This window comes from Coturnix japonica, chromosome 17 (genome assembly GCF_001577835.2).
Source record: "Coturnix japonica isolate 7356 chromosome 17, Coturnix japonica 2.1, whole genome shotgun sequence".
NCBI lineage: Eukaryota > Metazoa > Chordata > Aves > Galliformes > Phasianidae > Coturnix > Coturnix japonica.
In genome coordinates this window covers 7,803,664-7,826,928 of record NC_029532.1, presented here as the reverse complement: position 1 = coordinate 7,826,928, position 23,265 = coordinate 7,803,664, and the positions used below count along the sequence as shown (strand labels likewise).

The 23,265-nt window shown below is 49.3% G+C and overlaps 1 protein-coding gene across 3 annotated transcripts in view; it reads right to left on the bottom strand.

Annotated features, from left to right (window-relative positions):
• The window catches only part of NEK6 (NIMA related kinase 6), a 50,261-nt gene extending 29,423 nt beyond the window's left edge, over window positions 1-20,838 (bottom strand). The window contains exons 1-2 of one of the 3 annotated variants that reach the window (XM_015879437.2): window positions 20,681-20,838; window positions 3,176-3,300 (exon numbers count right to left, since the gene is read on the bottom strand). In XM_015879437.2, the coding sequence (XP_015734923.1) occupies window positions 3,176-3,268 (93 nt within the window). In that variant the 5' untranslated portion in view covers window positions 3,269-3,300; window positions 20,681-20,838. Of the gene's footprint in view, window positions 1-3,175; window positions 3,301-11,042; window positions 11,212-20,489; window positions 20,610-20,680 lie in introns of those variants that run through there. The other 2 variants (XM_015879438.2, XM_015879436.2) reach the window with 2 other exon arrangements.
• Between the last annotated feature and the right edge of the window lie 2,427 nt (window positions 20,839-23,265).

The window sequence follows — 23,265 nt, the reverse complement described above, 5'->3', positions numbered from 1 at the left end:
CCTTGAGGTCCCTTCCAACCCGGGTAATTCTGTGATTCTGTGATTCTGTGACCACATCTCCAGCATACGCGCCCTCTTTTAGATGTAATCATTGATGCAAAAGCAAGAATTTGGAAGCTCTCAGAAGTTACAGGGTGACAGCACTCTGCAGGTCCTTCAGGGAGATGTCTCCCACAACTTTCAGCCCCAAAGCTCTTTTCTGCAGAGCGGCATCAGTATGGCTTTGTAACATAACAAACACAAAAGGAAACAATGCAATAAAGACTTCAGCTATTTTACCTTGCACAGCCCCAGACAGATATACCAAAGTGGCAAGAAATTAATGAAAGATAAATGTGAGTCCTTACCTACCAGATTATTAAGACACACAGGCAACCATAGAGAACAGCATTAAAATAAACAAACAATCCCTACTCTCTACATGCTTTTCTTTGATAGGACACAGTTTCTAGTCCTGCTTTCAGATTCTCAGGGATGTCTGTTGCAGTGACACTGGTCAACCTCCCAGGCTGTTTTCCTGGTGAGAGGCTTTGCTTCCCTTCCAGGAGAAGTGTCGATACACAGCAATGCTCGGTGACTTACCTGGCCCTCCTCACTCAAACACACAGAGAAGAGGGCAGAGCCGCAACCCCTCTGCTCTTGCAAACATGAGACCAATACATTTACCCCTCTGTTATTATTTGAACACTGGGGGAAACTGGAGCAATCCTGAGAGCCCTCCCTCCAGCCACTACTGGTGCTTTAAGCAAAGCACAGCACCAAGAGATGAAACAGAACCAAGCCAGCATGCTGCAGCCCCTGTGGGACTGCTGTTCCTGGAGGGGTGCAAGAGAACACCAGCCCAAAAATACATAGAAATGGCCCCTGCCCAGTGCTCAAGGAGTAAACCCCGAGCATTAACAACAATTAATGATATGTTCAATTGCTTTGCTGCAGTTTGACTGCTGTGTGGAAAACTGGCACTGCTCAGCAGTCTGTGGGCACTACAAGGCTGCACCAAGGCTTCCAGTATTTTTAGTCAAGCTAAAATTGTTAAGAATCAGTAAATCAACAGTTAAAAGTCAGATGCTGCAGCCTTCCAATACTAATAAAAGCTTCTTTCCTGTAAAGCCATGCAATGAAATACTCTTTAGAAGAGTAAAAAACATACTCGCCCAATTAATTTTCTGAAATCTCATTAAAAAATTTAGCCTGACGAAGTCATACAGCTCTGACCTGAATTTTAATTATCTTTATGCAGGATATAAGTTTTTTTTCTGATATTTGCAATGCATCATTAATTTTAAAGCAACTGTTTCCTTGCTTCTAAAGTGCATACTTCATCTGAATGACATTTACCGTAAACTAATTTCACCTTTAAAAGACATCTGTGATAGGAGATGGAGAAGCTGTAGCCCCTACAGCTGAACACGTATACATTATAGGCAATGATTTACTATCAGCAGCAGCATTCCAGAGCCTCTTTACGATGTCCCAAATTGTACACCCATCTCCACTCAGTAATGCTCACCTGAAAAGAATTTCAGATACTTTGAGGCTGAAATTCCAGTGTGAATTTATGAGAACACTTTAGAGCAGACTGATTAAAAAAAGAACTTCTGAGCTCACAAGAGATGAGGAAACTTTTAAAATATGGATTATCCTTCAAGCAGGCAGTCAAGTAATTACTGAAGAATACATCAGGTTTTGCATTTTGTGGCTTCAAAACCAGACTGCACTACAGCATGAGGTGTCCTTCACCTCAAATGTTACCCACAAGTTAAAGTTTGCTGAAGAACTTGGCTTGAATGTCAAAGTTTTACCATCTCCATCGACAGCTCTTTGTAGTAGTTCATGACAAGGAGAGAGAGAAATTCACAGTAACATGGAAATAAGCAAAGCAATTTGGAAAAACCAAAGAGCCTCTGCTGCTGAATGGAACGTAACAGGTCATCCTATGCCAACACCAGACATGGGCCTGCCCTGTGAGCGTGACAACTCATGCTTATTTCTAAACCACACTTACTGCTTCTTTTAAAACAAACAACAACAAAATCTAAGCAAGTCTCCCTACAGTTCTAATCCTTCTCCAGACAGACAATTTACTGCAGGAGTCCCACCACTACAACCTGGCTGCTCACAGCCTTGAGGGGAGGTTTCACTGCACGGTGACCATGCGGCAAAATGAGCCCACTCAGCATCAGCACAACAGCAGCACGCAGATTACTAGCTACTAATTACATTTAACTATGTCATTACAAATTCTAACATGTGCTCCAAGATGCCATGAACGTATCTGCTACACAGGAACACTTCCTAATCTTGTTCATGAAATAATTACAGGGGCTCTATCCTGCCAAATGAGGCAGTAATTAACCCTAATTGCTCAAAATGCAACTGGCTAATTCTAGGAGATTAATCAAGGGGATTCAATTATTATTAAGTGACTTAATATGACAAATTGCTACATTAGGAAAGGGGGGCTTTGCTCCATACGATGTATTTTCCAAGCAGTGCTGTGTGGGATACATTCACTGCTGTACGTGCAGGCAACTCATCATCACTGCAAACCCTGCACTGGGCACAAGGCACAGCTTTCTCAGCAGCCCTTATTTGCCCCAGGAGCCACAAGCACTGCTGGCTGCAAGGCCAGAGCACCCAGGCAGCAGGTCGGGGCTCTCTGCTGTACAGAAGGAGGGAAGAGAAGGGGAACCACTGCCAGGCAGGATGGAAACAGAATCCACCCAACACAATGGGGCAGAAACCTTCCAGAAGCTCTCTGAATACAGAGTCACTGAGCCTTGACACAGAATGAACTTTATCTGGTATTCTGTAACTACCTCTTCAGCACTTATTATCAAAGTATGCAAGGAAATAAAATATTATTTGTTTACACTCAAACAAATGCTTTTCTTCAGCCTTTTCTTTAAAAAAATCAAAGAGCAGAGAAAGCCAACGCAAAACATGTATTTACAGGCTGCTTAAAGAATACTTGAACTAAGCAAAATTTAAACTGTTTCCTTTTTCTCTTATCATCATCAAAAATTGGATCCAGGAGACTGGTTGGCAGGCAGCATCCCAAACTGGATATACCTTGGCTATTAACAGAGGAGTAAACAGCCACAGGGCTCAGAACCGCAGAGGTCTTTGAGGAAAGAAGGGCAGAGAAGGGAAGGTGAGGGCTGGCCATGCTCACCTGTGGGTCGTGCTGGAAGTCCTGGCCTGGCAGCTTGCAAAGGGCGCTGGTCTGGTCCCCCAGATGCTGCGGGTGCTCGTGCTGCCCCTCCATGCCCACATGCCAAGCGCTGCTGGACCTGCGGGCTGTGAGCAGAGAGAGCCATCAGCACACACTTCATGGGAATGAGCACTGGGACACCGTCCATCCCCTGCAGCCCTCCTCTAACGTGTGTAATTCCCCAAACCAGAGCAAAGCAGCGCCAACTGCCCCGAGCAGCAGCTGCCAGAAGACAAACCCAAGTGCAAGCATGTCTGCACACAAGTGGAGGGAGCACAGCAACAGGGCGAGCTGAGACAGTGCTCCCGAGGGTAAAGGGCAAGGACAGCTGTATCACAAATACTATTGGTGTCAATTCATAAGACAAAATACAGCACTTTATTCGCTCTCAGGTGCACTACAAAAGACTTGAGTATGGAATCTAACAACAGTGTCACTAATGCAGACACCTTTGCTAGGCATCAGGAACTCACAGTAGATTGCAGTGGTGCCAGCTTCCAGCCCGTTCCAAAGCACCAGAGCAGTCCTTGCAAACCAGCAGAGCAAGCTACAAGCCAGCAGAACATTCCCTGTGCTGGAGCACAGTGGTACCCAGCCCTGGAAAATTTCCAAGCAGACACACACTGCTTGCTTCTAAAGCATTTAAAGCACTTTGATAATCTGAGGCATGCGCAATCAACGAGGCACACGCAGGGCAAGGAGAAGGCATGCTTTACCCTGCATCATGTTAGTTAAGTTCTGGTTTAGGGTCTGCATCTTCTAATGTCCTGCAGTACATTATACCTTATGTTCAACATGAATCCAACTCTGTGTGTGTTCTTCCAGAGATGGTAATACATCATTCAAACACAGAAAATACCCTAAACTTCCAATTCTTATGCACTTATTAACTATGAATCCCAGCTTACCATCTATTTTGTTACAGACTCAACAGAGAGATGTGGGAGCTGACACATCTCAATTCACATGGAAGAGCAAAACAATGCCCAGGTGCTACTCAGAGACAGACAGTGCTTGAGCACAAGTACACACTCCACAGGTCCACATCTGAAAGCATGAGAAGGCCACTGCTGAGGACATGGGAACTGGAGTGCTCTGCATTACAGCTGCATCACACAGCAAAAGGCCATAGCACGAGATATAAGAATCCCACAGAACTATCAGGCTTAAAGCTCACCAACTTCACTCTGACTTCACCCTTCATACCTTATAGAGACCAACCTCTCCATTTTATGCATAAAGGTCTAACTTGTGGAGATATGAGTCAGGACACAGATTGAAATGCAACCTCACTCATGCTGTGGACAGCACAGTGGAGAGCTGTGAAATCCAGCACCTGTAACACAAACCCCTGGCATTGCATCCTGTACCTCCACCAGAGCACATTATTCCTCAGCATGACAACACTGCATGGATGTTGAGCTGTATTGAAAAGAAAGGACCCAGACCTGGGAGCACTGCCAGCCCAGAAATGCACTCCCCACATATACAGCACATGCACAGCAGCCACACTGATGTCCATTCCCATCCAATAGGATGCTGTAGATTTTTTGTGTGACTAAGGAATGTTATTTCAAGCTAAATATTCACCATCCACACGTGTCCTAGGGGAGATCCACTTAAAAGCTGCATTGCTGCAGTCCCTAGCACTAACAAGGAAACATTTAGTGGCAGCCCCAGCATTTTCAGTACTTTGTTTCAAGAGTTCTGGCAAGTATTCACTCAGCGAGAGCACAACCTGATCTCATTAGTGTATTAATAGTGCACGACTGGCATCTGAGCAATGACTAATTCTTAATTTAAAATGCAAAGGTATTTTAAATATTTTGGGGTGGGGGGGGGATGAACGGGGAGAGAAAATACGATGCAGAAGAATTTCTGCAGCAAGTCGGGCTCAGCTCTTCTCACAGTTGTCAGCAGTGCCTGAAGCAGCCAGGCTGGACCCTTCCAGCAGCAGCTCCTGGTGGGCTGCAGCAAACAGACGCACATGGCCACAGGGACAGCTGCTGCATGAGCTGCCCTCAGGGAAAAGAGCTTCCCAAAGTCAGTACTCTGCAGCTCTGCTGGAAGCAGGACGGCCACTATTAGCACAAAGTTCCATTTTGATTTTCCTTTAGTTTCAGGTATCTGATGATTTATTAGCAGCAAGGGTGAGTATTTAAAAATGAAAAACGTGTCCCTGTGAAAACTGCCCCAGGAAACTGCTACACTGTGTTACACTGCCACAGCTACCTTAATTATTTCAATATTTGTTATTTTAAGAAAGGTTGTTTCCTTAGAGGCAGAATGCAACACGCAGCTCTTTCTCATCTGAGGCCGCAGGCAGAGAATGCTGCAGTGCACCTGGAGCTCAGGCAGCTGCCCTTCACACCACACCCAGCTCTACAGGGATTCAGGAATTTGTAGCCCCAAAACCAAAAGGCACAGCCACGCAGTGCCAGGAAGCATCCATAGCCTCACATGGGATCTGCATCCTGCCTCATGATGGGAGCTGAGCTCAAAGAGTGGAGGTGGTCACTTCTGAATGTGAGAAAGCACCATCTGATCCAACAGAAGTCTGGGGTACTCCCAGGGGAGCCCAAACTTTCTGGCTTCCATGGGAAACTCCAAGCTGTGTTACGGTGAGGGCTGAGCCAAAGGCCATCAGCAGCTCAGGGCAGCACAAATCCACCAGCTGGAGAATCCAGGTTTGATCACTGTTTGTTTAAGGCTCTGCAGCTGGAAGCAAAGGAAGCAGTGAGCACCAAATATCAGCTCTGAAAAGAGATACACGCAGCTCACATGACAGAGGCCCGCTGACACCTACAGGACAGCGTGTCCTCCCAGGCAGCAGCCCGGCTATTCTGGGCAGCTGGCAGCGCTGCGGAGGTGGCCGGGATCCTGGTGAGGTCGGCGCTGCAGGGCCCTTCGTGGCACACAAAGGGGTACATGCACTGCACAGCACAATCCTACAGAACACCGCTGGCTTTTGGAGAGCCGTGCCACACAACCTGAGCATTAAGTCATCCTGTAGATTCCAACAACAAGCATGACACATTTCCTTGCAACTCATATAAGTACTCGCATGGGATGCAGCATACCAAAAGCCATGGAGCTGGATGACTTCCCCAAGGAAGGCATGAGTCCCACCTGTGAGCAGTTACCTGCAGCCCCATGCAATGGCTCAGCCAGGTGACAGCACACAACACAGCAGCCCAGGTGATGAGGTGTCCCTATTATTCATTAAAAGGTCAGAAGGAGGTTAAAAAAGAAACAGCAAGATTTTAGCAGCCTCTTCTCCTGAGGAAAATAGTTGTTTATACCTCAGTTCTGGGTTTCATGTGATCTGATTTACTCCTTCAATGACATGATCCTTACCAGGAGGTGGGACCCTGCATCCATCCCACCAGCTGAAAGCAGGAACTCTTCCCTCTGTACCAACACAACAGTACCAAAATCAGAGGGAACTCTTGTTCCCAAATACACCACAATTCCCTGTTGCTCAAGCATTGATACTGGCTGGGCAAGATACTGTGCACACAAAGAGGCAGTTCCCACACTGCTGAATGTGCGGCCTGTGTCAATGTTTGCAGAGATGTCAGTGGTGGGGACAGTCTGTCTGCACCTGAAGCACTGGGAAAACACAGCTTCTGACAACAGAAGGGAGGAAGAGAAAGGCTTCCAGCTGGACCTGCACCCAGTTGGCAATAAATTCATCTGTGAGAAAATGTACCTGAGCTCACTGAGAGCTGCTTCACTTCTCCTAACAGATCTGTGTCCTCCATGGGATGTCCTGGGGCTGAGTGCACCTCCGACCTGCTCCAACGCCCTCTAGTATCACGGCAGACGTACAGACTATTTACATCTGTATTTGCTTTTCCATTCAGCTGCTCCCCCACACCTCCCTCAGCAGTCCCCATGCAGCTCTATCCGTGTACCCGGTGTAAAACACAACCAAATGTCCTCACATTGTCCCAGCAACCCATGGGCATTAAACCACAGCCCAGAGCAGCACGAGGTGCTGCCCCGACCCCCGCAGGGGCAGGAAGGCAGGGCCATGCTGCAGGACAGGCCTGTCTGTGTGCTCAGGGTCCCCAGGGGCAGAGCTGCAGGGCTTGCTGTCCCACCAGCACAGCCGCGCTCCTCCTCTCCACTGCCCAATAACATTCTCTCCTTGCCTGCTCATAAAATAAATCTGTCAGGATGCTGTATGAGATTACCTATATATTTAAATGATGATCTTGGCTCATGATTACATTATTGCTGCGGTTCAGGGTACGTGCTGTGCCGAAGGCAGCCCGGTCCTGGGAGAGTATTATTTCCGAGTGACTTTTATTGTCCATTATCTTACACCACTTCTGTCAGGGCTGTGATGTCTGGTAGGAATAGTTCACAACAGAAATATCTCAGTCGTTAGTATTCTCATTGCAATTTAGGCAGATCAACCTTTAAATCTCATCCATCATACTGAAGAGCTTTGGCAAAGCAAGCGCAGCCATGCACGCTGCCGTGCAGAACCTCATTACAGGCTGGGTTCAGCCGCCTGCCCCATCCCTTCTGCAGCGCCAGGTGACGCAGCCCTGCAAAGCCCCGCTTCTCACTCTCCCTTTTGCCTGGTGGGAGGGCACGACCCGCTCCTCGCGGCAGACTGCTTCTGTCTGGCATGTGACAAACTCACTTGAACCCAACAATTAAACTTCTGACAGTGTTTCCAAAAGCAGGGACTATTTACTGTAAATGCCTGACAATTTTTTTTTTCTTTCCTCTCTGCTCATCTCTCTCAGTCACCTCATGATGACTGGAAATTACCATAAGCAAATAGCAACCTAACATCCAAACCCTCGTGGTAACATGAAAATCATACCTGCCAACAATGGAAAAAGGTCCTTATAAATACAAATGTTAAAGGAGAAAACACAAGGAATGCCAGTGAAATGCACAGGGCAGTGAAGCAGCAACACATGGGGAGCCCCATTGCTGCTGTCCTACTGCCTGTCCAGGCTGCAGTGAGAAGACTCAGGCACGAACTGCTGCACAAATGCTAATGTGTCATCAGCCAGGAGAGTCAAATCTTAGTCTCTGTGTTAAGGAGAAACCAGATCTACATACACACTAGCAAACGTTAACAGTGTGAATGTGGCACACCTGAAGAGCCCAGGAAAGCATAAAATACATGGAAGCGTGAACAAGCTCCTGAAAACAATATTAATATCACCCAGTTACACAACTTTATATTAGGCGTAGTAACATCATCCATAACCAAAGGGCTAAGATACTATCTAAAAAATGTCATTCATTCTGAATGACAAAACCTCTGAAGGACAAACCACAGCAGGCAGGAAATGGCTTTCTCCATCTGTGGAAACAGGGAAGCTTCAAGCAGCAGAGCCCGGCTCTGGTGCCGTGAGTAACAAAGCATCGACTATCAGACACAACTAACAGTTGTGCTTCAAACTAAAACTGTCGATAGTTTTAAGTCCTAAGGACACTGCACTGCGTTTTTTTAAATCAAACTGCACATGAGTGACATTTAACAGATGATGTTTTTGAAGCCTTTCAGAAGGTTATCTTCATCCAACTCACATGAATGCAAGTTACAAGTGGTCCCACTATGGAAACAACATCTAAGAACAAAAATACTGAAGTACTCTTATACATTTACATATTCCTAGTTTTAGAGGTAGTGTGGAAACCAAAGCACAATCATCAGTGAGAACTGCACCCGTGGTTCCAAGCCCCCCAAGGCCGAGGTGATGGAAGCACCCATCCCCTGCCTGCAGAGCAGCACTGAGCCTCCCACACTGGGACGGTGCTTATCCTGACAGCGCTGTGTTAAGATTTCATGCTGACTTTTTGTTGAGATCCTACTCCGGACAGCCTTAGTGGGCAGTAACGGGGTGCTGGCCTCCTGAACACCCCAAGCCCACCAAGAATGCTGCAGCAAAATGGCTGAGAAGACCTACAGCTTCTTCATGTCAACAACTGATATTCATTAAACAAATGCCATGACAGACACTGTAATTCACTGTTCTATACCTAGAAGCAAAATGACATTAAGTCAACAAACTTTACGCTACCCAGAGCTTATTCCCAATTGTGGTAACATTATCTTTTCAAGTACTCTCTAGTCTAGTTCAGGGACAAATCTATAGTGCAAGTTCAAAGTACTCTCCAAGCATTCTCTGCATCAAAATCCCCCTTTTTCCATCCATACCATACACCTGAAGAGGGTACTTGAGCTGATAAGTCTGACAGGAAGGTTTTCATGCTATTACTTTCATTAACTGCCACCACCAAGCAGGCAGGCAGCTACCAGCTTGCTTCCAGTTTTGGTTCAGCATCTCCCACGTCTCCATCCTGCCTCCCTTCACACTCAGCTCCTCGATGCAGCAGCATCCACTCCAGCTTAGAGGGCTATGATGTGGATGAGCTCTGCATGCTGTCCCCTATGGCTCCAAACACAGCAACAACCACGGATCAATTTCCTTCTCCCTTTTATTTGATTGATCCTTGCTGCTGCACTATTTTTTTGCAAACCCTCTTCATGTGGCACACAACACACAATAGGTTTAATGTGAGATATTTGCTGTTTGTGCCATTTTTTTGGTCACCTCCTCAGAACTCGGCCCCAGACCAGGAGATAGAATTGTTTCTAAAAGTCTTCTGAACCTAAACACACTTGAAACACTACTTAGCTCCATCCATTCATTACAAGGGATGGCTTCACAGGGCTCCCAAGAGACCAATGCCAGGGATACTCAGAGATTTATGGCTATGAATAAAGAATTACTTGGACAGTGAGATAAATGTTCCCCTCCACCAGCCCTAGCACTTCCTTCCCTGCACAGAACTTCCTACTGTGCCACCACCACCCATACATATTTGTGTACACCGTTCCTACTGTGGGCAGATAAATACCAAATGCATATTCACATACAACATTGAGTATGGACAGCAGGCAGCTGCGTTTAAAGTGAAAAACAGTTCCTCTGAAGACAGGTAATACAGTAATTACTGACCAACAAGAACGGGCTGCTTTTCTCCAGCCAGCACTCAGATATGCTGTGAAGCCAAGGCAAGGCTACATAATTCATACTCTTCTTCGTGCAATTCAGAGCCTCTTGAAAGCACTGGGCTGCCCAAGGAGACTGTGGATGCCCCATCCCTGCAGGCATTCAAAGCCAGGCTGGATGTGGCTCTGGGCAGCCTGGTCTGGTGGTTGGTGACCCTGCACATAGCAGGGGGTTGAAGCAAGGTGATCGTTGTGGTCCTTTTCAACCCAGGCCATTCTATGATTCTATGGTTTCACAGTCTTTGAAACAGCTGAGACAGACCTTGCAGGCTGCTACTAGCATTAAGGAAACATGCTGAAAACAAACACATACTCAATCTACCTGGAATTTTACCATGGTGCTTACTAAGCATGCAACAACATGCTTATCTTCTAACTCATAATGCAATAGAGCTTTCAAGCCTGAAGCCAAATTATTTAAGAACATTTACGTTATCCTCCTCAGAACTCATTCATTTCCAATGAAGGAAAGATTAAATATGAGCTAGAAATATATTTATATTGTATCTGTTCCCTGCCAGACACTGCCACATCTCTCCACCTGCCTGCAGTAACCTCATGCGTGGCCATGGGGGGTGCTCTGTGCTGCAGTCCGTGCAGCCAGCACACCTGGATCTCATGCAAAGGAACCCAGGGGATTTTTTTATATATACATATATGCACATCCAACTTCAAAACATCAGGACAACAGCTTGAAGTATTTACATTCCTCATAATCAAAAGTCACAGGAAATGATGCTGAGGACCACGCAGCCCAGCCGATCTGAAGATTCATACCATTCGAATCCAAAGGCAACTTCAAAGCCACCTCGTAAAGGCTGCGTGCTGCAGACACAGCAGCCAGATGCTGCAGGAGCTTCCCGGTATCCGGACCTTGCAGGAGCAGCCAAACGGAAGCAGAAACTCTTCCCAGGGTAAAAAGGTTTAACATCTTTCTACTTACAAAAACATCTACATCAGAAACAGGTTTGGATCCTTCCTCCACTAAATACGGTAAGGACAACTGTATTAGCATCTATACTAGTACAGTGGTGTCTTTCCCTACACATTCCTGAAGATCTGGAACTGACAGCAGCCACTCTTCTATGTGTAACCTGCTCTTGGCTCCATCTCCCCAGGGCACAGACACAGCTCCTGGATCAGCGCTGCACATCGCGGCTGCGGGGCAGAACAAGAAGATCTGTTCTTCGGGAAGTCTGCACAGCTCCTTTGATTCCTTATTCTGCTGACAGACAGGGTTAATGAAGTTCTTGCAGAGAACTCTCCCTTTCCTGGGCTAAATGCCCAAATTCTTTCAGGATTCACAAGACTGTCTATTTAAATTGGGTCCAATTTTTCTTGCTGCAGAGGCCTGCACAGAATGTTCTGACGAGAAGCTGGGAATCAACCTTTTGAGAAACTCGTAACTGAACGCACGAGCTCCGTGCAACACACAGAAACCATTCAGTGCCACATTCCGCTCTGTGCGTAATGACTCTGTTATGTTAATAAGTGACAATGCTGGAGCATGAACCCAGCAGTACCAGCACATCATTTAAACCCACGGGCAAGCATGTAAGCGCAGGTAAACACAAACCCATCCTCCATGTGCTTCCATCACATGCTTTGGGGAAAGGAGGGGATCCACCTTGCACCTGCAGCTGTTTCTTGTGAGTGGTGGATGGGGACCAATAGGGGCCGGGGCTTTTCCCAGTGCCAGGAAACCTTCTGCCCAGAGCCATAAGAAACAGAGCTGCTGCCCAGGCACAACCCTCTGTACTTCCCAGAGCACAAGTACCAGCCTGTGTAAGGCATTCGCTCGAGAGGTTCCATTATGCAGTCATACATACAGATCTTTCTATAATACAACACATCCAATGCCTTTATTACATCTCCTATACAAATTAAAACCACTCTGCCTGCAATTTTAGATGTAAGTTCTGTAAATTTTAAGGAATTTTAAGTGCACGCAGATATGCAGAGGGCCTTCAACAAGGCTGAGGCTCCCAGCAGCAGCCTTGGCCACATCCTGTTCTGCAGCTCTTCCCAACAGGAGAGAGGGGACTGAAGCTGCTGCCCATGGACAACAGCTCCCAGCTGCCCACAGCTCAGTACAGCTGCTCACGGCTCACAGACCGAGTGACAGCAACACTACTGCTCTGTCTTAAACCCAGTTTTGTTTTGTTGTAGAACCAAACAGAAAACAACATGTTACATACACCGTTTTCAAACCACAAAGTTATCTCAGACACGTTACACAAGAGTAAGAATTTCAGTGTGCAGCCTGATTCAAGCTAGCCTTAGATATGGCAGCTCAGCAAAGCTGGGCTCCTAAACCTTAGTGGAGTTTCTAATTAACTCGATTAACCCACGCTGCTAACTCCTCAAGCACAGCCTCGCAAACCAGTGTTTTCAGTCCTTCAACATCGTGCTTGCAAGAGGACTTCATAAATCAATGGAGCTGAACCGAGGTTAAACAAATGCACATGCAGCATGCACAGCACTCAGGTAGGAGGGATGACACACCTGACACTACAGGAAGTATTCTGAGAGGCCTTTTATTTTGTTTTCTTCCAGAGGGTGCTGGAAGCCAGAGCTGCAGGTGAGCAGACCCAGACCATCTCAGATCAAACCAGAGCACAGAGGACAGAATGGGAAGTCCCAGCATGAACACAGCAGAGAGGAGGCAGAGGCAGGGCCATGCCACTCCACTTTGGAGGTCAAACAACCTTTACAACACAGGAGGCAATGAGGAGCTTGCTCTGCCACGGCACAGTGTGACTCACCCCTTCAAGAGTTTGCAGTCTAACCCAAACGCTGCTGGCAATGTGAAGCTGCCCTATGAGGAACAGAGCGGCCATGTGCACTCAGCAGAGCACTCAGCCACAGACCTGAGAGCAACAACAGCCTGCTCTGCAGAACAGCGTGAAAGGAAAACTATGGGCAAAGGCAACTGAGTATGGAGCAGAATGAATGCCACGGGCTGGATGCAGAAACAAAAGCCACCGGGGTTGTGCCTGCTGATGGATGACTTCAGAGTAAATAGAAATCTTAATATGGTTATATATAACAAATTGCAGACAGTCTCCAAAGGGAAAATACATTCGCACATCATCTAGCTGCTATTACCGAACTCATTAGTGCTACCTACGTCAGCAATAAAAGGAGCAAGCTGGCACTCAGCTGTCCCCAGCCTCAGATGAACACGAGGAAAGACAACAGCCAAAGCCTGATAAGACCAACGATCCATGGCTTATTTTGAACCTTGCTTCCTACAAGCACACAGGTCACTCAGACACACACACACGCCAACCCAGACCTGCCTTCCTCACGTACCTTCCAGCTGCCCCAGGGATACCCCTGAGACCCCACACCCCGGCCATAAACACCTTCCTATTCTGAAAATAAAGCTCCTGTTTCTTTCATTATCCTTTCTTTTTTAACTCATAAGCAAACAGAGTATTATGGGAATTAATGGAGGAAAAAGGAAAGGTTGAAAGGGAATGACACAGTGATGTGCTTGCAAAACACAACCAACTCCAGAAAGAAACAGCTGGCCAAATCTTCAAAAAGAAACCACTGTTATATATCTGAAGTGCAACAAGGTCTGTTGTACAAGGGAACACATCGTGGTTTACCTCTGGGAAGAAAGAAAAGCACAGAGGCACAAGTTCCTGAGGGGATTCATTAGATCCTCGCAGAGCCACCACAGACACTGAAACCTGCTTCTGCAGCAGAAGACTCATCTTACAAATACAGAACAGAAAAAGCATGAAAGAAAACCCAACAGACTGGATGTCAGTTACTGAGGTAGCAGGAGGAGGAGAGCTCCATATGACACTGCTCAGCCTCCAGCTCAACAACACACCACCTCCCAGATATCTGCCACCATTCTACATCCTCAAGAGCTATTGCAGCACGAGACATCAGGGATGACCCAAGAGGGGTTTCCATTTCTGTGACTGCGCACTCCTCTGCCCCAGCACTCAGCAGGACATGTCCTGGGGACACAGCAGCACAGGGACATCACCTTATTGTCACAAGCCACCAAAACCCCATCGACTTGAACAGATTCCCACTTTAAAACCGACAGCTGCAGTGAGAACAGGCTGGGGTCAGCGCCCATCTCATGGGGCCAAGGCCTCCCCTGGAGAGCTGTGTGCTGCCAGGCACTGCAATGTTTGACTTACAGTCATCAGTTACAGCAGTGGCCAATTGAAAATACCTAAGCACTGTTTGCAGCAGTTTTGGCTTAAGTAGCTGCCATGTGATTAACAGTGTGTTCTTCAGAGAGGGCTGCGGCAAGTTTTCCCCGCTCCCTCCATTAGCAATGAAGCACAAAAGCTAAAATAAGTCATCACAGCCACTTTAAAGTACAAAGCAGGGAGAGTAAAAGAAATCCCAATAAATAGGTCACACTGTAAGTTATTGCATTCCACAGCACACAAAGAACCGAGAGCAAACACAGGTAAAGAACCGTACCCAGCACTGTTTACCCTTTGGACGGTGAAGTTCTTATGCCTGACATAACGTTATAAATTGAGTAATTGACCTGTAAGGAAGTAAGGAGCTCAGGAGAGTTAAAAATTACCCCATAAATACCATAAAGATTAACAGATTTGTAATACCCACCCAAGAAGCACTTACTCTAAGTAGAATGATTATGAAAACACAGCAAGAATATTTACTACATAGCACCGACTCCAGTATATACAGACTGCCACGAAAGGCAGCGCTGGTTCTTAATATAGTGACAGCTGAAAGTCACCACTTGGATTTCCCGACTGACTAAAGGGTAACACACAGCCGCACACGGCTCTGACTTACGTGGCTGCTCTGAAACAGACCCGCACGCTCTGCAGGACCTTTCCAACGCTCTCCTGTTGTTGTTGTTCTAGTTAACAGTTTTAAGATTCACGTTTTGAGCAGCTGTTTGATAGAAGAACCAATTAAACACCGACAGCGCAGGAGGATGAAAACAGAAGTACCATGAAGGAATAGGGGATTTCTGGTGCCCGCATTTGCTAATATCTATTCCAGTCCAAGTTTCTCCCCTTGAGGGAAAAGGAATGCGGCAATATTGATGGCTTTGTCTCCCCATTTCCTGCCTGCAGTAACAGCCACACACCCCAGAATCCACCACAAGGTCTCTACAATAGCACTGAACCCACAGCCTTTCTGAGTGGGAAATACCAAACATCCCAACAAGGAGAAAGCCACTTCTTTTTGGGATGGCAGAGAACTCAGTTCACCACCTCCAGCAATGCTAACTTCCAGCTAACACCGCCAGGTTAAGGAAGAAGTGCTCTCCAAAGAGAGAACATGGAGGGCAGCAGAGAACCAGGAACACGTGTTCCCTGCCGCTGAGGCCCTCCCCACGTGCACAGCACTTGCAGAGCATCCGCACTACACAGCGCCTGCTCCTCGGTCAGCGTGGGCTCAGGGCTCTGCCCACCCCACAGGGTGCCCCGAATGGAGCAGTGTTGAGCCCCATACAGCCCACGTGGGCTCCACAAGGCCCACACCAGCCCATGGCTGAGGGCCACGTCAGCCACTGCAGGAGCACAGCAAGTGCCGTGGGGCCGTGGTCCGCCGCCAACAGTCCAGAAATGAAAACAAACCGATGGCAAAGGAACAGTCATAAAGGGAAAAGCTGTACAGCAGCAGCCACCGCTTTTACAGTTAAGAAAATAAGAAAATAAAAGTGCAACCTCGCCATCTCCTGCATCTCATCTGGGCTGTACCGTAACGCCCACAACGCCCTATAGCTGTCACAGCATACACAGAAATACAGCAGGATGCCTGACTACCCCAACCTCTGATCCCAGCACAGCTGCAGAGCTATGTGCACAAACTCCATTTCCAGATCAGTGCTGTGGGGTCCCCACTCCCCCAGCACAGCCCCATTAAGCAGCCATGGCTCCAAGCAGATGCAGAGGGGCCCCCAACCACGCTAACAACCGGGATCTGCTGCCATCCTCCATCTTCCAAACCACCCTCCATCTTCCAAAACCGCTCCATTCTGTCACACATACAACACAAGAACAGAACTGCCAATACCACTGTTATTCTAATGAAACGCTGCAGAACCCAAGGAGGTCATCTGCAAAGTACCCTCAAGTAACAGGGGGAAAACAAATAAGCAAACAACCAAACAGGCCATCACCTCCAAGTCCATGCAGGAGTACTGCTGTGGGTGAGGACTCTGCTGCCCCATCCTGAGGATGGGGAGCTTTTAAATCAGCCCCTAAGTCCTGCAATTCTAATTCTACTTACTTTTTCCTTTTTTTCCCCCTTAAAAAGAGACATAATAACACATTCTGACTTCGAAACAATCATTTGCGAGGTTTCAAGAATGCTCTGGAATGCAGAATTCCTTGAGTCTCTTTCACTTACACCATTTGGTTTTGGAGAGATACAGCCTGCCATTGGTTCACTTAAACGTGTAACAGGAAACTGGGATCCAAGCTCCAGGTAGTGTTACGTTACTGCCGGATCTGGAAGGAAACCTTTTTAGAAGTAAGAAGTGAAGGGGAAGGATTTCTCCTCTCCATCTGCGGCAGACAGCTGCTCGCTGCCTGGAATCTGTGCTAGCAGACACTCAGAGCAGCACCACGCTGAAGTAAACACTGCAGAAATCTAATTTCTTTAATTGCACTGAGAGTGTAGAAGTACTTACAATACGATAGTTGCTACGTGATAAACCAAGTCATCTGATTAAATGTTGGAAGCTAAGCAGGCAGTTTGTCACCCATTTCATTTCAAATGATATTTGGTTGAAATACTTCAAATATTCTGAAAACTGAAAAAGAAAAAAACAACCCTAAAACTGTCAGGACGACTCAATAAAGCTGTGTGTGTAAAAACCCATGTGCTGCACGGCCAGGTGTCTGAATGCTCAGCACAGGTTAGGACTTGAAGGAACCTCCAACCAAGCCAATATGCATACAAGAAATAAGCCAAGTTAGAAACAGCTCGGTCGGGCCATAAAAAGCTTTGACAGTTTTACAGACTGCTGTGTTGGAACCACCATTAAAAGCAACTCCCCACAGCATTCTGCCTTCACACAACCACCACCCCACGTTGCAGGGCCTCACTCCTGCCCCAGCTCAGCCCTCCCAAGGCAGCACCCCATACCCGGCCCCACAAACCTCCCCCACACCTGCCCAGCATTTTTAAACAAGGGCTTAAGGTCTGTGCAATCCACTCTGCAGCAATTGTGACCTGCAAGGAGGAAAAAAAACCAGCATGCTTTTAAAAAGCAATTTAAAACATAGATGCTGCATTTTGTAGATCCTGCTGCCCAAACCAAACAGTGGATACCACCACTTCCCTAGGGAACCACTGCCACTGTTGGTGGAAGAGCTTGATAATTGCTGTCCATTTGCTCTTATATCCAAGGACCAGGCCATATGCGCCATAGCACTGCTAAAGCAGACAGCAAACCCTGAGCTGCACACCTGGTACAGGGATGACCTCCCCATGCTCAGCTGGGCACAAGGAGGGGCAGAGGCTGCCTGCTGCCCCAGGTGAACACACTCAGCTCTCCTTTGTGAAGCCAACCCATCTGGGTCTGCACTCCATTGCAGAGAGCCACTGTGAGCAGAAACCGTCCCTGCAGCAGTTTCTCTTCCCCAGCAGCCTCATGAAATGGTTACACAGAATCCAGCTCTTCGCCTTCTTGGTTTAACACCAGCTCATCTCATGGAACCAATTCAGCACCCGTCACTCCCTGCGATGTCAAGTCATGCTGGCTTTGTTACCCTCAGTTTTGAGCTGACCCACACTTACAGCCCTGGGCACTGACAACACACGCATAAACTGTGCCAAGTGCTTCCAAGTGTGCTGCAAGCTTCCCAATAGAGTCAGTGAGAGCAGCAAGCACACCTGCACCAACAGGGATTGCTACAGAAGAAATTTTTCAGGGCCTTTCAAAGCTTTTAGCCTTTCTAACTCACGCTCAGCCTTCCTATGCAGGGGAAGGCCATTGTGTCAGGCACTGAGCATCACCCAGCACATCAGTGCCCCTCGGTAAGTGCTATCAATGCAATCAAGAGCTTTACTTCAGCTGCACAGATGTTCTGTGTTTGCATTCCATATGGTAATAACGCTGCTGCAGTGTGTATTCAGATTGGAGACAAAGGCTGACATCCCCTACAGACCAGCACAGCACCCAGACAGGTGTGTGCTCCATCAGCTGCTCCCACACAAGGCAGAACAGGCTGCTCCAGTAACTTCACAAAACAAACACAGGAACGTGTCACACGTAAAATGCCCATCCCTGACTTCTTAAACCAGAATTCTGTTCCCACATCCTACACAGCATCACAGCCACTTTCCATCTCCATGTGCTGAATTTTAATAATAATGGAGAAGTCACATAGTAAAGATCAGCCCAACTTTCCAAATGAAGCTCCTGGCTTGTTTGGGTGATGTTTTCATTAGGTGGAGAAAAAGACAACTTTTATGGGTTCTTTCTCACAAGCAGCCTGTTTAGGGCACTACGGTTAGGCTTCGGTTTAGGGTACTGTGGTTAGGCTTAGGGTACTATGGTTTAGGGCACTATGGTTAGGCTGCAGTTGGACTTGATGATCTTCAAGGTCTTTTCCAACCTGGGTAATTCTATGATTCTGTTCTATAGCAAGAGCATCTAAGAAGAGTAAATCAGAGTAAACTGGACCACAAAACCTCTTTTCTAAAAGAACTGCATCCTGGTAATGTCTCCATTGAGGACAGCACAACAGTCAGGCCCCCAGGGTTGCACTGATGCCCAATGTCATCAGCTGGGGCTTGGCATCCACAGCAATTGCTGCTCTGTAGAGGGCCTGTCCCAACCCCTGGGCACCAATCTGTCATGGCCTTCAATATATTCAATATATTTGGCACACATGAGGTAGGAAAAGGCTCATGAGGAAAAGGAACAGCCTCAGTCTGTTCACTAATTCATCTTCTATACAGCTAGAAAGTGTTCTAAAGGTGCACAGGAGGTGAACCTGACCATCACTACCTCCATTTTACAGTCACAAAAATGCAGGAGTACAGAAAACCCACGCAGGTATTTCTGGCCCCTACCCTTGCACAAAAACAAATAAAAATCCCTAACTCATTTCACTCTGAGTAAATAACTGCTAAACAGATCCCTGTGTGTCAAACCAAACCAAGCCCCCACACCCCCAGTCCCAACTGAGGCCCTCAGACAAACAGCTCACAGAGACGTGGGAGCGTGAGATGGACGGCAGAACACCCTGCTGCCATCCGCAGCACCATCTCAATGGGTGTGAGGAGCACAACCGCCCACCGCTTCCAGCACTGAGCACTGCAACCTGCACAACACCCCGGGCAGCAGCAGCAGCACTGCAGGCACTGAGCCCCACTGAGCAGCTGCTTCCCCAGAGCAAAACGAGCACAGCGGCACTGAAGGTGCAGAACTGTCTGAACTGTGTCTGTTCTCTTGTCTGTGTGCTGGGAAAGAGGCGCAGCACAGCAGGCAGCACGTGGCAGAGGAGCTGCAGCCAGAGGACGATTCTACTCCGAACCCTCCCCCGGGGCTGAGACCCAGCGCTGCTCCCATAGGAGCCACGGCCATGAAAGCCCCCGTTTTTCTGCTCGTTGTTCAGTCTCACGGGGCACGAAGCCGCCGGCCGCGGGGGCTGCAGCACTTCTCTCAAACTAGTTCCCTTTTTAATTTTTATTTTTTTTTTTCCTGTTTCATCTTGAAAGAATACGGCTGCCACCAAGAACGTCAACAGGAAAACAAGTAGCAGTGTTAAGAGTTGGCAGCGGTGCCGTGCGGAGGGATGTCTCAATGCGGGAGCAGAACTCAAACGGCCCCGAGCGGTGATTCACGGCGCTGAACTTTCAGAAGAGACGCCGCGATGACAGCGGGACACTCACAGTGTGTCAGGAACTGACATCACCGCCCTCCCCAGCGCTCACCGCTTCCTCCCGCAGCGCCCCGCGGCGCTCAGCCCGCACCCCGCGCTGCTGGCGGCCCGACTCGACACGTGCGCGGGGCCGCGACCGCGTCCATCGCCATCAGGGAGCGACCCGACAACCCGAAAGACACAAAGCGGCGATGCGGCACCGCCCACCCCCCCCCAACAGCCCGGGCTCCCCCCATATGTGTCCGCATGGAGCCCCAGGCCCGGCCCCGCCGCCTCCCGCCCCCGCGCGGCCCGTTCTCCCCGGTGCCGTCCGGCACGGCCGGGCTCAGCTCGGCGCTCTGCGGGGCCCCGCGGGTCTCACCTGCGGTCGGGGAGCGGCGGGGCCCGCGCGGGGCGGCCCGGAACGGAGCGGAGCGGAGCCGCGTCCCGGACACAACTTCAGCCGCGCGCGCGCCCTCGCCTCCCTCCCGCGCGCGCGCCCTCGGCGGCTGCCACGCAGGCCGGGCCGGGAGCGCGCACGGCCCCGCGCCGCCACCTGCGGCCCCGCGGTACCTGGCGGCCGGCGCTGCCCCCGCTCCAACGGGCGCGTCTGCGTCCGCGCGCGTGTTTTCCACGTCCCGCGATGAGTCACCGCGCGGAGCTGCCCCGGAGCGAGGGAGCATGAGCGGAGCCCTCCCACCGCCCTCCCGCGGCCGGGCCTCCCCCGGAAAGGGCCGGCTTCCCGCACCCAGCGCGGACGGGAGGCGGCGGGGAGGGCGCGGCGGGACCGAGCCGGGCCGGGCCCCCAACCGAGCGCGGTCCCGGGGCGGGGAGAGCGGGGGGAGGACCGCGGGCTGTGCCTCCGCTTAACGCTCAGCACGGCTCTGTACGAGTGGGAAAAAAAGCTGAACGCGGCGGTCAATAAAAGCGAAAGTGTAAGTCTGGTTCACTTGGCCCGACTGGGCGGAACCGCAGCGCCGTCCCAGCTCCGGGCAGCAGCACCTGCGGGCCCCCGGGGCGGCACGGCCGGGCTCCCGTCCCAGTGGGTGCCCGCAGCCCCAGCGGCAGCACCGCCGCCTGTTCCTCCTTCAGCTCTGCGCCAAACGAGCGCAAAAATTCAGGGCGTCCAGAGCGAGCGAAACGCGCTCGGCACCGCACAGCACGAGTCTGCCCCGCGTCCCGCCGTGCGGGGCTGCACAACCAGCTCCCCCCATCCCATCCCACCCCATCCCATCCCATCCCATCCCNTCCCATCCCATCCCATCCCACCCCATCCCATCCCATCCCATCCCATCCCCGCAGCGCACAGCTCGGTCCCGCGGGGCAGATGCCGCGCAGCTCCGCGACGCTCCTCGCTGGAGACAGAGCAGGAGACACAACAGATGGAAGCCATGCGGCCACCTGGTTCTAAAGCAAACCATACCATCAATCTATCGGTGTGAAATCTGAAACATGGGAATGTGCTTAGAGAAACAACATGAATTCCATTTGGTTTTTTTTTTTCCTCCCAACTCGATTTCCCGAGGTCTGTCAGCTCTCCGTTCCAAAAACGCACTTCTTTCTCTGAACAACAGAGTGCCGGTGGATGGAGGTGCAAGAACCAAACAAAACCCAAAGAGAGAATCCTTCCTTTAGCTGCCACGAGTTCCTCTTTCTGTTTGGGAAAGCTGCCTTTCAAAATCTGCCACGTTCTCCTGCAAAGCTCCAGGTTTTCACTGCTAAATTGGACACACAGGACAGAATTACTTGGGATTATCCACAGTGATTCAGTTAAGAAAGAAAACTAAGCTTCCTCAATGATGTCTTGTCACAAATAGGCTTCCCTTCATAGAGGCTGCCCCAATTCTCTCTGCAGCTCCCAGTGCTCATGGGGCAGCCCTGCTGTCCCACCAACCACCCTGCTGCCATTGCTCAGGCACAGCTGGGCACTGCAATCATGGCACTGCAGTCATGGCACTGCAATGATAACAGTCATGGTACGGCAATCATGGCACTGCAATCATGGCAGTCCTGGTACTGCAGTCATGGCAATCATGGCACTGCAGTCATGGCACTGCACTGCGGGGCTGAGCAGAGCCAGTGGGGAATGCCCTCACCCTGGTGGCTATGAGGTTCCCAGCAAGGACCCTATCTGTGGGAAACTGCAACATTCTCAACCCAACTCTTTAAGGATTTTAAATCAAGACGAAGTCGATGTGATTGATTTCATTTCCCATCCCGTACTGATAATTCCCAGCCTTACTGCTAGAAGTTATTTTCAGAAGAAAAAGCCCTTCCTCCTACACTGAAAGGTGCAGGGCTCCCCAAGATCCCACTTTCCAGCAGCAGCCACAGGCGATGGCCATGAGCTCCCTTCCCCTCCCCTCACTGCCCTGTGCACGCTGTGTGCTCGCCGTCTCCATGCTGTGTCTGCAGCCCCATGCTTGGTTCTCGGATTTCTGTAAGGTTCGAGTCCCAGAGGAAGCATTAATGCTAAAGGAATGCATACCAGCGTGGAACTCGTCTAAAAGTCAGTACGAAATCTCTCCAACAGATTGCTCAGAGAAACACCTCTTTTTCACCATACTTAAGGTCTGCAGATGGATCTTATGAGCATTTGTGCAACAGTTTGGTCTCAGGCTGATAAGAGCACTGCAAAAAGAGATAAATACAGTGGAGGAGATGAAGCATCAGCCTGCAGACAGACACGGTGACCCTGAGTGCTCCAACCACACCGCCTGCTGATCTCATCAGGGAACCAAATGGGACTGGTGGCAGAATATCCTGCACAGCGTGAGAGCTGGAGCCTGGGATCACCATCCAGGGAAGGGGAGATGGGAAAGTATGATGGAGAAAATGTCCCTTCTTGTGGAGTTTAATTGCCCAGAAGAAAGGCATGATTTCTTTTAAAGAAGAAGGGATCTGGAACGCAGGTTAAGAGGCTGCCTGCAGGATGGAGCAGGATTGCTCACATAGAAAATTTAACATCACATACTCACTATGGGTTCCTGCATGTTGGGAAGGATGAAGTGGCAAGGAGCACTGCCCATTCATTTCTTTGGTCAGTGGGAAGCAGAGCAGGGTGGTGGAGAGGCAGTGGTAGAGGACCCATGTCCCCTCCTGTGTGCCTTCGCAGCCCTACTCACCCCATCAGGACAGCAGGAGAGTGCTGAGGGGGT